The 15,071-nt window shown below is 38.3% G+C and overlaps 1 protein-coding gene across 5 annotated transcripts in view; it reads left to right on the forward strand.

Moving 5' to 3' along the window:
- NLN (neurolysin) overlaps nucleotides 1-9,683 on the forward strand; it is a 94,450-nt gene extending 84,767 nt beyond the window's left edge. For all 5 annotated transcript variants that reach the window (XM_038530728.1, XM_038530731.1, XM_038530730.1 and 2 more), the window contains one exon: nucleotides 6,640-9,683. In XM_038530728.1, the coding sequence (XP_038386656.1) occupies nucleotides 6,640-6,774 (135 nt within the window). In that variant the 3' untranslated portion in view covers nucleotides 6,775-9,683. The remainder of the gene's footprint in view (nucleotides 1-6,639) is intronic.
- Nucleotides 9,684-15,071: the final 5,388 nt, after the last annotated feature.

Genomic DNA, 15,071 nt, shown 5'->3' on the forward strand with positions numbered 1-15,071 from the left:
AATCCCATTCTACAAAAAACATCAGTCATTATTACAGGTATGTTGTGATGAAAAGGAAGAATTTTTTTAAAAGTCAATTTGTTTGTTTGTTTGTTTATTATAATCTCTACAGCCAGCATGGGGCTTGAACTCACAACCTTGAGATCAAGAGTTGCATACTTCTCCAACTGAGCCAGCCAGGTGCCCTGAAAGAATTTTTATAGTATAAGGAAATACTGAATTTGATCTGAAGTCATGGGTATCAGAGCAATCACAATATATCATACAGTCTGTGTTGTCTCAAAGCCCTCACCCTCCCAACTATGTTTTGTTTTTTTCCTCATCACTGAATTCTGCTATATTTTCTAGATTTACAAAGTTTTCAGCAGAAAGGGACCAGTTATTATTGCCCGGCACAGTGAATTAAAAAGACTTTCCCAAAGCCATTATAAAAATTCTGGAATAATAAGAATACAAAATAGACTCTAGAAACTTTCAGTATGAAACCACAACAAAAGCAAGAAACAAATGACAAGACACTGTGAAAGGAAGAAGAATTAGACTCCCTTAGAATTCTTAATAAGCATCACAATTGAGTACATATTGGTGCCACTGTAGTTGACACCTAATAAGACAGGTTAATTTCACCAGTAAGTATTTGAATCATTTTGAGAAGATAGTGGTGTGGCCCTTCAAGGAATCAGTGCCTACTATGCTTAGTCCCCAGACTCTAGAGAGGCTGAGGACTAACTAGATCACATACTGTTGACATTACCAGTCCTGTCATTGATAACAAAAAAAAGAACAAGGGACACCTGGGTGACTCAGCTATTGAATGTCTGCCTTTGGCTCAGGTCGTGATCCTGGGGTCCTGGGATCGAGTCCTACATCGGGCTCCCCACAGGAAGCCTGCTTCTCCCTCTGCCTGTGTCTCTGCCTCTCTCTGTGTCTCTCATAAATAAATAAATAGAATCTTTTAAAAACAAAAACAAAAGAACATCTCCAGACCTTCTCACTATAACCTCTTGCTCATCCGAGAAACATTCCAGACCTTAGCAAGCAGAACTGTAGAAAGTGCCTTACTCACTGGGAAAACAATAAAAGGAAGGGTCAAGTATAAAGCTTTTCTTTTGTTTTGGGGTTTTTTTTTTGTTTTTTTTTTTTTTTTGAGTAATCTATATACCCAGTGTGAGACTCGAACTCACAACCAAGATCAAGAGTCAGATGCTCTACTAACTGAGTTAGCCAGGTGCCCCAAACCTATAGCCTTCCGAATACCAACGGTAGCAGTAGCATATTTTATGGTACACTGGTTTCATTCTGCTTTGAGGGCTCTATCAAAGTATTAGAATTGGCCACTTACCTATAATAGCCACAAGTTTGCTCCCTCTGGCTTTATTTGTGATTTTCTAATTTCTTCATTGTAAATAGATAGACCGTCTTAACTATATAATTAGTTAAATATATTCTAAAGTCTTTGTTTCTGGTAGAATATGGAGACGTTTCATTATCAGACACCTCTTTTCCTTCTCCAACTGATCTCTTAAATAGCTATGGAAGGGAGCTGCTTGGGAATAACACTTTTGAACAGCAAGCTCTAGGGGCTCTTTGAAGATATCTTTAAGGTCACCAAATGTAGTTTCAAAATACAGCAGCTAATCATAGGGTTGGAAAAAAATGGGGGCATTTTAACTAGGGCCATTTCTTTTTATAAGGCAACTTCATTGTGGGAAAATTTCCTAAGAGCTAGTAGACATTGTGGATTCAAAGACAATTATATTATTAAGCTAGAATTATCTTCCACCTCTTTTGCATTTAGAGAAATTGCTAACCTTTGTTTTTTCTGTCAGTGGAGAAGAACTAAAATCAAGTATCACTGTATTTCAATCTGTAATGCCGTTAGGAAGGAGCTAGATCTCCACATGCCATAACAGACAGAAACCTGACGAATTTGGGGTTAACATGCGAAAGAATTGCCTGACAGTGAAAGTGTAATATAAAGCTCAGTGTTCCAGTGCTCTTCCATCAGAAGTCTAGGCCCAGTTCTTTCTATAATGTGTTGCTAAGGGAGAATATGAAATTTCCTCTCCTGCAGGTCCTTACAAACGGATTAAATTCTGCTTCAGCTCTCCTGATACACCACCCCAAAGCTGATTTCTCTTACATTGCAGCCTTTTCAAATAGACTTAGATTTTGCCTGATTTAAGGATAAAGGAAGGAAATGGGATTGATTTCCAACTTCTTGCATATTTACAAGGCCAGACCTTCTAAGTCTTGAATCCCAACCAACTGGAAGCAGTTTTTCCCTCTTTGTGTTCTTAACAGCCCTTCTTCGCATTTCTCCTTAAACCCTAATAATCTGTTTTGTTAATTGTCTATTCCTTTATCTCACCCCCTAGATCATAAGGCCCTAAGGAGCTGTTTTATTCATTTTTGCGTGTCATCTGCTTCAAAACTGTTCTATTTAATTATGGTGGTGGTCCTCCCCGTCTGCCTCCCCTTCCCCCAGTGCATGCTACTGCCCAGGCTGGTTGTTTTTTGTTTTGTTTTGTTTTGTTTTTCTCTGCTCTCCCTCCCCATAAATAAAGATCTGTCTGTCTACCCTCACAAACTGAAACATTGCTTAAGGTTTCCAGAAGGCCTCTTCTAATGAAGCGAAGATTCCTACCCACTCTTCTTGTTCCATCTCCTTGACTACCAGCACCAATCTTTGACTCTCTTCCTTTTTCTTTGTTGTTGTCCAAGGTATTATTTTTCCACCCACGATCTCCCCACCCTCATAGAAAACAAAGGGTGTGCTGTTGAGAAGGAGTTCACAGATGGGCCGTGGAAGGGAAGGTTTCAAAGTCCACTTTAAAAGCTGGTCAGGGAGCCTGTTGGGTGCCTGGTCATCATCCCCTGTGCTCAGGTGGATGCCCTTTGCCCTGATGCGTGTTACTCAGTGTAGGAAGGAGACAGCAACAGGAAGGAGAGAGTTGGAAGGCAGTAGAAGCATGTGCTGTCTCACAGATGCCGGAGATAGCAGGAGACCCAGGCTGTTGACCATTTACATATTCTCATTACTGATAGATGATGGCACCCTTCCTTCAGGTCATTATATTGTTCTTAGAATATTACCTCAAGGGTTCCTAGGGGGCTCAGTCAGTTGAGCATCCAACTCTTGATTTCAGCTGGGGTCATGGGATCGAGCTCCAGGTTGGGTTCCCTGCTAGGGGGGGTTCTGCTTCTCTCCTTCTCCCTCTGCCCCTACCCCCTACTGTGCTCTCTCCCTCAAATAGATGAATAAATCTCTGAAAAATAAGGGTACATATTCTTAGATAAAATGAGTGCCTTGTCTCTGACTTAATATTCATACTGAATTAGAGTCTCTTTCTTATTAATAATGGAGATGAAGTCTCTCGTACTTTTTTTTAGCTTTATTAGGAGACAGAATGAATTTTAAGGAGATGCCAGACCCGGAATGCATCTGTGTTCCTGCTCTGTACGTGAGACACTGAACCATAGCAGCAGTGTGAGAGGGGCAGAAATGAGAGGAGGGATGCACGACCATTGAGGATTGCTGAGTGCCCCCCCGGATGCCATGTGGTACACTAGGGAGTGGGTAATGTACCGAAATCATCCTTAACTCCCCATCAGCTAAACGAGGGGGGCATATTCTTACTTGATAGGTAAAGGAAACCAAGGCCCACGGTCCCAGAGCCGAGGCTGAAGCCAAGATTCGGATTTGGCCCTGACTCCCAACACCCTGACCTTGCTTTAGAAAACATCACTGTTAGAGAGGACTTGCACAGTTGCCAATAGATACACTCTAATCTTCCAGGATTAAAAACCGCACAGGTGACTAATGTGATTTACCTTCTGGAATAGTTAATAGAAGCTCAGCATACTATGTGCAGATCCTCCTGAAGGATTTTTTTCAGCATGAAAAATCTCCGTGGTTGTCTTAGAACTTTTCTTTCTGCTTTCCTCTCAGTTCAAGTTTCTTTATTATGTAAACAAAGTAGAACAATTTAGGGCAAAGACTCCTTCCACCTGTGGCATATGTCTCCCAGAAGTGTTCTCTCACCCAGAGAGCTGGTACCTTCCAAAAATACTAAAATTCACTTAACTTTCTTTCTTTCTTTCTTTCTTTTTTAAGAAAAGCAAGATCCTATTACCAAATGACTCTTAAACTGTTCTCCAAACTTCATTGTGAAGGAAATGAAACTATTAAAAGACCATTGCTCTGTAATTCAGGAAATTGAATCAACTTGTTTGGAGCCGTAAGCAGGGCAGGGCTGGAGCTGTGCTGAACTGGGTACCGTGAGTCGGAACAGTACCCAGCTCCATGGGGGCTTTACTGTTCAGAGGAGCCCGGAGCTGCCTCTTCCCAGTACCCGGCAGTTCCTCAAGGGCCACAGTTCCCTGTACAGATGAGACTGTTTCGGTACCAGCATTGCAGGAGATTTCTTTTTTTTACCCTACCTAGATTTTCATGACGTTCCTGTATTTGTGGAATGAAAAATTTCTTTTTAATAAGTAAAAGAGTCTCAGATCCTAAGCATTAAGAATTTCTGCAGGTAAATATTAATTATGGAGTTTGGATGATGGGTACATGGGTTTCATTATACTGTTGTCTCAGTTATTAGCATATATTTACATCCTTTTCCATTAACGATTAAAATATTTTTACAATTCTGCAGATGAACTTAATTCGCGTTTTCCACGTTCTTCCCATATTGCTACCTGCAGAGAGCGTAGTCTTTCTTCCCCATACCACCCAGTCCCCATACTGATTTAACACTGTAGGAAATGTAAGCACATTGGACAATGAAATAAAGGGAAGAGAGGGAGACTGTATTTGGGCTTAAGGGCCCTGAGCTGCTACTTCTTAGAATAATAAAGTCCAAGGTAGGTATAGCCATCACTCACATTTTAGGTTCTCGATTGCTCTTGTACCAGTAATGAATTGCTGCAGACCAAGTAAGAAATTACATGTCATTTTTTTCCCCCTAAAGAACATTAAATCAAGCTCTAAACGTTCATTACCAGGGTTTTCAGATATTGAAATATCAATGATTACGGGCCCTGCCCTTTTAAAAAAAAATTATCCAAAAAAAAGAAGAAAAAAGAAAATTTATCCAAAGCTTTTAAATAAAGCAACGAGATTACTACATGCCTTTTCAATGTCAGACTAGAATATCATCCAACCAGCCCTTCTAAAGATCATCAGTGTTCTGGGCTCTCCACCTGTCTATGCTCTCCACCTGTGGCTATCAAGCAATTAAACTGTGGCTAGTGCCACTGAAGAATTGTGCTGTAAAAGTAAAAAGCACTAGATTTTGATGACTTACAACAAAAAGTAAACTTCAGTAATTTTATATTTGTAGAAGTTGAGATAAATGTAGATTTACTGGTTAAAATATTTTATTAAGGGGCACCTGGTTGGCTCAGTAGGTTAAGCTGCTGCCTTTGGCTCAGGTCATGATCCCTGGGTCCTGAGATTGAGCCCTGCGGCTGGCTCCCTGCTCAGTGGGGAGTCTACTTCTTCCTGTCTCTCTGCTCCTCGCCATCCCCCAGGCCTCACTCATGCTCTTGTGCACTCTCTTTGTAAAATAAATAGATAAAAATCTTTTTAAAATGAGAATATTTTATTAAAATTAATTTTACCAAGTTTTTTGTTTTTTACTTTTTAAAAAAAGCCAGGCAGTGATGGTCTAGAGGATTCTCTTTCTCTCCTTTTGCCCCTCCCCCTGCTTGCTCATGCATGTGCACACTTTCTCTCTCTCTTTCTCTCCCTCTCTCTTTCTCTCTCCCTCGCCCCACCTTCTCCTTTCCCAAAAAAAAATCTTTAAAAAAAGACTACTAATCATATTGATACAGTGATATAAAGGTTATACATTTCAAGGTGTTACTCTGTGAACTATTTTAAATGTATATTTAGAATTAGGCTTCACTGAATTGTCTTCCTCAAAAGGATGATGAAAAGGAAGTGAAAATAGTGAATAACACTGACACTGAAGTACAGTCATTTTTTTCTCACATATTTATTTGCTCATATATTTTTCTAAATAAAAGCAGAGTAACTGCAATGTTTTAAAATTCCAGACCTCATCCCCAAAGAAAACTTTACAAAGTTCTTATTCCCACCTCTGGACCCACAGAGATATCTTGCCCTATACCATGGAGCATGTGCTGTTGTCCTACTGCCATCCATAAAGATGAGGGGTTTTGTGTAAAGCCCCTTGTTTAAAACATAGCAGAAGCCATTTTGGCAGAAGTGGTACCACTGTTTCCAGGTACACAGACCCCCTGTTTTTGGCCTTCTTGAACACTTGCTTTGCTAACCCTTTTGAAATAGCATTAGAGATGGACTAACCAATAAAAATCAGTTATACATTCCATTTGGCTATTTTTTTGTTCATCTGTTTGCTCACTGTTGAGACTCTAAGGAGACAAGACATTATTAGAGAGGAATGTAGAAGACCAGAGTTCTTAAGCTTCAGATCTCACAGCTCCCAAAATAAATAAGTACTACAGAGCTGTATTCTTGGCAAAAGAGAACATCCAGACATAGTAAAGTCCATTTTTCTTCACCTTTACCCCTTTCTCTTTTGCATCTAGGGATTTGGAAAACTGCTTTAACAATGAATTATTAGGCATGATGTTTTATTTTATTAGGTTGGAATGAAATACAGAAACCTAATCCTGAAACCTGGGGGATCTCTGGACGGCATGGACATGCTCCAGAATTTCTTGAAACGTGAGCCAAACCAGAAAGCGTTCCTAATGAGTAGAGGCCTGCATGCTCCTTAAACTGGGGATCTTTGGTAGCAGTCCATGTCTGGAGGAGAAGTTGACATCACCATGTGTTACTGGCCTGAAAACTGAAGGGAGTTTTGCAAATGAAAGTTTAGATTTCTATTGACTGCCTTTTGTTTTTCGATTTGAAAAATTTTGCAGATGTAAATGGAATTATAAATACCATGACCTAAGAAAATACCCATTAGAAAATAATTGTACTATAAAATTTCATAAAAATGGATTTGATTTCTTTTTATAAAAGTTTCATATGAATGTAATTTGATTTTTTACTACTGTAATCTAGATAATGTAAGAGGGCTAAGAATTTTTAAATTGAATCATATACATTATATAATTTGATCCTTCTTATATCTTAAAGTTTTGTACTTAGGATTTCTGGACTGGTAAATGAATCATCACATTCCTCTGGTAAATATTTTCTTAGAGCCCTGCATCACCTTTGACCCCCTGTCTCACAGTAAAGTGTGACCTCTTTGCCCACATACCTCAGCACCAGGGGAATATGCCTCAGTAATGCATTTATTTTTGTATTTCAGGCATTATGGTTTCTAACTTTCTCCCATACTTAAATTACTTTCTGCCATTGGGGTATATCTTTTCTAAAGTCCTGTCAGAGAGTACCAAAAAACGTATGAGTTTTAACTGAACTGGCCTAATGTATATTATCTTTTGTATCTTGTGTTAGAGGATTTTTTATCTTATATTAGAGGTTCATTTCCACCTCAGCATGTGAGATGGTCAGTCTTTTGGCATATTTGCCAATTAGAGCACTAAAGCAAGTCCAGGGATTTGTTTCTCTTCTCATGTTCTGATAAATAGTAGGGACTTTTCCTCCTTCTCTGCCATCTCATCCAAAGTGGCAGGTAAACATATCATAAATGGCAGCATAGTGAAGAGAGCTAAAGCTGATGTGGGGCAAAAAGAGTTCAGAAACTCCAGAAAAGGAGTGGGTTCTGGACAGAAGTATCTGCGGATAGCTGCTCCAAAGTGTGTGTGTGCTAAAACTCATCCACAGGGAGGAGGCTCCTCATAGCCTATCTTGTCTGGTGATTTTTATTTTAAGTGAACCTTTGGATCTCTTTTTAACTTTCTTTGCTATGAGTCTAATTCTACTTCTACAGCAGACCAGTAAACTCACTGTACTTACTTTTCCCCAGGAGTCTACTCAATAAGGAAACCAAAGCAGGATAATACAAAAAAATTTTTTTAATTAAAAAATCCAAACTTTGAATGTACTCTGATAGGTCTTCCAGTTATTTTCCATTTCGTATCTGAGGTATGACTTTGCTGGGAGGTACAAAATTACAAATGGATTTTGTGCTACATAAACACACACACACACACATATATATAATGTTGCATAAAATTATAGACAGTGGGAAAAATTAAGAGCTCTAATGACACAGAAGAAAATTCTAAGATTATTATTGCCAAGCACATATATTAAACATGCACATGAAATCTTACCGTCCCTCTGAGACAGTTGCCTGGCCCTTCTCTCCCCAAAACTAGTTTTTTTTTTAACCTTTGATACTTTTCTCATTTCTTATCTTTTTCTCCCAGACTGTTCTGTTTTCTAGCTTCAGACAAAAACTCTCTTCAGCTTTTTCTATTGCCTTTCTGTGTGTCTCCTTAACAATAACTTTATAATTTTAAATCTTATTTCACATGGAAAAACAAATACTTGGTGTGAAAAAGGCTGCACACAATAAAGTTAAATTATTATCCATGAGAACGAGCTCACATTTCTTTCATACTTTAACGTTAAAACTGAAATTCATAAGAAAGCAAAAGCGCTATGAAGTTCTTTTTTTTTTTTTTTGCTATGAAGTTCTTTTTATCTAAAGTCCACATCTGATATTTAAAATCTAGCAAAGCATAGCAATAAATTCAAATATTTATTCTTTAGCATAATTCAAAACTAAGGAGTATTTTTTTAGGTGTTTTTGAATATAGCCGTTCATCTATTTTTTCTTTTTTTTCTTTTTTTTCTTTTTTTCCAGATCAGAGCATAGAGTGTTGGTAAAGCATTCTGAATGGTGGATAAACTATAAAAATTGTCATTGGCCAACATACACTTCAGATTTGTGAACTGAGCAATATATAATAAAATCTCTCTTGATTGTTGATCCAGGAGATTTAGGACCATTTTGGGTTACTACAGAGAAAAGAAAGAAAAGGCATGATATTATGCCACCTAACATAGACTTTTTTCCCTTTAGTAGGAATGCTGCATGTTACCTAGATGAATAACTAAAAATTATCTTGAAGAGTTACCACCTGAGCTATTTACATGAATATCTTGCTTTTCTGAAGCTAGTAGGATGAAAGGTAACTATTTGTAGCTCTGTAAAATTGACAAACTGCATTGTGTAAAAAACTAAAATAGAGAAAATATTTTTTTTTAATTTTTAATTGATATGATTTTGTACTTGTTCTTTCCTTAACTAGTAGGGAATGACTTAACTTTCTACTTTTCTCATTTTGCCTTTAGCCTTTGTATAAATTAATCTGTATAGTAATCCTCAGTGGATCAGCTGGTTTGTTTATGACTGTTTTTCATTTTTTCCCTTGCTGTCATGCACAGGAAGAATTGTTCATGCTCTGAAGGAATTGAATTAAAATACTAATCCCCCAAATTGGGTTTAGGCATGGTTAACTGAGCCCCTAAAAGTGTTAAAAGAGAAAACCTATTTCATCTGAATAGATACAATGACCAAGGCTTCTTTCTTCCCTCGGCACAACATTATTACAGTTATGTGTCTCACATCTGAAATTGGATAGCCCCTCGAAATTGAATATGCCTTCACTTATGAATGTTTGGTGAGAATAAAAGCAAAAAAAAAAAAAAAATACATGTTTTCATTTTCTTTGAAAAACGGTCAATGTCCAAAGGCTACCTCTTCATTTGTCGTTAATGGAGAAATTTACACAGGCAACAGATCCACCTAAGTACCAACTCTATCAAAGGCAAAAGGTAAAGGTTATAAAATCTAAATACTAGATCACTGTAGCCTTTTCTGACACACCCACAATAAGACTTTTCAGATTTTATCTGAAAAAAAATATTGAAAATTGCGGTAATGAACAGAACCCCTCACATATCCCTCTCTAGTGAGTGATTTTTGAGTTTTTATTTGGCTGAATTTACCTCAGAGTTACCTCTCCTAATAAAATATAGATCCAGTGCCTCTGGTCCACTATATATGTACCAGAAAAGGGGAAATGGTGACTATGACACAGGTTCTCTTGTTTCTACTCACATGACCTGGCACCCATCCTGGCTGCTTATTTCATAGAGCTTGGAAGCTCACCTAAAATTTCACGGCAGTGATAAAATGTCCCTAGGATTTGTCATCGGGGAAACATTTTGGCTTAGACTGGTTTAAAGGTACCATATTCACTGAATCCAGCAAGGTACTCGACATCTCTTTTGAAATCTTTGTGGCCAAGATGGGTAATCAGCCAGGTGGATTCCTGGCTATTGAAACAACCTGAGAGTTGAATAATGATTCACATTAAACTGAAGCCAATTTCCAATCCTTTGAATGAAGACACAAGAAATTCCATAAAAAGTATTATCAAATTTACAGATAGCAGATCTGCAGTGGTTAAATATGATGTATTAAGATGTACAATTATGTCAGTGCTGAGGCAAATTTAAGATAAAATTGTACACATTCCATTGCCAAGGCAAATGAAAGGGGAACTTGAGTTGATAGTGGTACTCAAGAAAAAAAGACAACATTTTTATGTGACCAAATTCCAAATGTTTTTGCCCACAGCACAGCATACCTAGGGAGAGAACAGGAGGTAAGGATGAAAGCTTGGAAGAGTGTGTTGGTGGAAGGTTGTGTCCAGATCAAAAGAATTCCTCTGGACTCAGATGTGCTAGATACTCAGAGCTAGAATATCGTGTTCTGTTCTAGGTGTCACATTTTCAGCAGGCTTTGGCCAAGTATTACAGTGTGTGAAAGACTAGGAACAGGAAGGTGACGACTGTGAAAATATTTCTCAAGAGGAATACATTGAAGAAAGGAAAGTACAGCCTGGAGATAAATTCAGAAATGCAAAATGATGGCTGTTTTCAGATCCTTAAGGGTAGGGAGAGAGAATAGGATTATGCTGCATTACTCCAGAAGTCAAAGCTCAGAGAAATGATTGGAAAATATAAGGAGGTCTTAGTTCAATTATGAGGAGGTGGTTTCTAATAATTATCGGTGACTGCAAATACATTCTGCTGTTAATGAGAGTTCAAACGAAGCCTGTGGCTTCAGGAGTGTTCCAGAGGGCATTTCTCCTTTGAGTAGACATTCATGCCAGATCAGCTTTGAGGTCTCCCCAAAGCTTTAAGATGCCACAAACATAATATTAGAAAAACATCACTCGGGTGAACGAAACATTTACATGCTTGGTCTTAGAAATGGCATGTAGGTGGTTGTAGCTGCTCATACACAGAGGTAGAGTTTAAGCATTTGTAGTTCAAGCGTTACCTTACTCCTCATCCATAATCAATCAGTGCTTACCCAGAGGTTATAATCAGACTCCTTGTGGGTCATCTGGTAACAGGAAGGGAGGCTAATAGTTGTATATGACCATAATAAAACCAAAGGTTTTTGCGGTTGCATTTTCTTCCTTTCACGGAATTTATAGTTGCTCTCTGCTCATTACACCCATCACTACCTTCAGCACACATACGCAGAGGCAAAAATCTAACTCAAGTACCCAGTTTATGATGCCTGTGCTCTACCGTATTAGGATTTGAGTCATTGTTTCTAGTCCCTGCCCTCCACAGTCCATGACTCATAGTGAATAGTCCCTAAATGTTTGTTAAATAAACATAACTTCCTTGGGGCACCTCAGCAGCTCTGTCATTTGAGCATCCAGCTCTATTTCCATACAGGTCATGGTCTCAAGGTCCTAGGATTGAGTCCCGTCAGGCTCCACACTCAGCAGGGAGTCTGCTTGAGGATCTTCTCCCCCTGCCCCTTTCTCTAAAATAAGTAAATCTGTAAAAAAAAAAAAAAAAAAAAAAAAACCTCTTTAAACTTATGTTTTGCTATAAGGCTGTATTTTACTATGGTAACTGCAAAATATCTAAGTTAACCTAAAATTATATAGATAAAATTTTTTTACACACCTTGTACCTCAAAGAGGCCCTTTTCCTTAGGGACTGAAAGTTTCTCTGTAAAGTAGATGAAAAAAAAAAAACATGCTTTTTGTAAAAGAAAAATTGAGGAATAGGAAATATTTCTAAAGATTCCTCCACTTCTCTCTGTGATTATGTACTCTAAATCTAGGAATTTCTTGGGGATCCCTGGGTGGCTCAGGAGTTTAGCATCTGCCTTCAGCCCAGGGCATGATCCTGGAGACCCAGGATCGAATCCTGCATCCAGCTTCCTGCAGCGAGCCTGCTTCTCCCTCTGCCTGTGTCTCTGCCTCTCTGTGTGTCTCTCATGAATAAATAAATAAAATCTTTAAAAAAAATCTAGGAATTTCTTAATCTAGAATCTCTGGTTCCCTAGAAAATGTGTGAAAAGAAAAGAGAAAGCAGGCATCCATGATGGCCCAGAAATTCTGTTGAAAGTTTTGTATGCATGGATAAGTGTATTTTTCTGGGAAAAGGACCTCTAGCATTAATCAGAAAAATTTAAGGATGATCTTAAACAATTTGCTTTCAAACTATTGTTTTTTAATTCATTTTGAAGACTATAAAATACCCATTATGTGCTTGGCTCTTGAGGATACAAAAAAATGACAAAAAATTCTGAGTTCCAGGGACTCAAATGTAGTAAGATAAATAGGCTTATAATACATTGAGAAAAATTCTAGAAGAAAGTATGTTTAAAAAGCCTTCTTGTTGTTTTTCTTGACACTAGTTGGCTCCATTTTACAATTCAATGTTTGTGCCACTAAATTTTATGATTATCATGCCACCTGCCAGCACAGACTTATTTCTAATAAAATGATTGATTTTTTCTTTTCAGCCTGTCAGCAATCGGACTAAATGGTGCTTTTCCATCTGTTACACCTAGAATTTTCTTAGGCCCTGTGATTAAAGGATTTACAAGTAAGAATAGAATATTCACTTTAACCCTATCTATGTGTTGTGATTAAATGGTTATATGCCAGGACGCCTAGGTGGCTCAATCGGTTAAGCATCTGACTCTTGATCTCAGCTCAAGTCTTAATCTCAGGGTCATGAGTTCAAGCCCCACATTGGGCTCCATGCTGGACATGGAACCTACCTAAAAACTAAAAAAAGGAAAAAATGGTTATAAACCTTAGCCCTTAAGAACTGACATGGGACTCCCCTTGGCCTGATAAGTATAATATACCCAGGAAGCATTGGTACATCCTATAAATCCAGAAAACATGCTGTTAATTAAGATGACCATTGAGATGTTTAGAGATGGTCCAGAATGAGTCAAGATTCCTTATTTCCTTCTCCCACCAGTGTTAATTTTCCATTACTACTGCTAACAGCTGAAGAAAAGCACCCAACTCTTCAATCCCTTATTGCCTGTTATTTATAACTTGTGACACGAGGGATAGCAATTAATTAAGCAGATCAGTGAAAGAATAAAAAACTTGAGAGTTCCAAGTTTGGTGACAAGGACTGGAACTGGACCTCAGAAGTGTAAATGTACTGTGATTTATTTAATCAATTTCCCGTCGATGAGCTTTTAGGACATTTTCACTCTTCAGACATTACAAACAATGCTGCCAAGACTATCCCTTCAAAATATATCATTTTCCACAGCTATCAGTTTATCTGTTAAATACATTCTTTAAGTGTAGTTCCTGGTTCAAAGGGTAGAAGCATTTTAAGTATTGACAAATATTATCAAATTAGAGCCATGTCTCTCAATACTGTTTAGTACAATTGTTTAATGTTGAGGTATTCAGTTAAGATAAATGAGGGGAAATGATGATTAGCAAACAAAACAAAACAAAATCTGGTGTGTTACTGTTTATATGGCTTTCTTTCCCCCATCGGGTGATGAGAACTAAAGTCTACTTCTTTGGGAAAGTGGTAGGAGTGATTCCAGACAGGAATTTTCTTTCTCTATTAGTGATTGGATAGGTCCTACAAGGAATGTAAGACTTTATCCCAGAACAAAGCAGTCGTCAGTCCTTTGTATTCAGGGCTAAGTGGGGAAAACCAAAAGATCCATTTTGTCATCCCTGTCCCAAATCAGATGCCTTTCTATGGTCTTAAACATTTGTGTGACTGACAAGTGGGACTTGTGTTGTAATTCACAATGCAATCACTGTTCTGAACACGCACATGGCCCACTCTGCCTCAGCTTCAATTATAAAATCTTCAGCCAGAGGCTATTATCCTCTGTTTTGTTCAGTCAGCAGCACAGCCAGTGAATTTCCAACTGGAATCAGGTGGCAAGAGAGAAATTTCTCACACTTTATCTATCAATCCCTTATATACCCCAGTTTATTTTTTCTTTTGGGGGGGCCTCTGATGAGGGACATTTTTGTGAAGCCATTTGGGAAGGTGACCCAACTTTGCATTTCCTTTTTTAATTCCGCCATAGTTAAGGAGGGAAATAGGACTAGTTTGAATGTGACTTATCTAAATGAAGACAGAACCTCCAAGTTCACAGAGCTCAGTCCTTCTGTTGTAATGATTTTCATGGCACTAATCCCTTAGTAGATAAGTTACATCCTGTGGTCTAACCAGCTCTGTGAAGCATCACTTTCTCTCCTGCCTTCCCTTTCTTTCATCTGTCCTTCTCCCAAAAGACTAATTAGGTGAATGGAAGATTTAAGCGAATGTCTCCAAATCCCAGTAGGAACATGACAGAGATCTGAAGCAGAAAACATCCCTGGTGAGGCCATGGACAAAGGTCGAGGTGCTCTTTCATGGGCGGGGGGCGGGGAGGGGGGGGTGCTTGGAAGGCTTTTCTCACAACATCCCATTTTAACTACGGTGAATATTCTAATGCCTGCATGCTGAATAAGAGGTTTGGAAGGACTAGAACAGGGTAAATTATATACCACCACCCGTATAAGTAAATGCTGTTTTAAAATGTTTGCAGAACGCTTAAGAGCTCTCAAAGATTTGGCCTCATTCATAGCTTGTCAGCCAAGTTTTAAGTAAGGCTATACACTTGTTCCCAAAAGCCAGAATGTGCTACCTGGTTCACCTTTTATCTCTTGAAGTTCAGGTTAAGGTGGAAAAAACATTCACTGAGCCCTAATTAAACATTTTGAATCCTACTTTAACTTTGCCCTAGTTATAACTAAAGCCAACTTCTTTTATAAGGGTG

This window comes from Canis lupus, chromosome 2 (assembly GCF_011100685.1).
Source record: "Canis lupus familiaris isolate Mischka breed German Shepherd chromosome 2, alternate assembly UU_Cfam_GSD_1.0, whole genome shotgun sequence".
In the NCBI taxonomy this organism is placed as follows: Eukaryota; Metazoa; Chordata; class Mammalia; order Carnivora; family Canidae; genus Canis; species Canis lupus.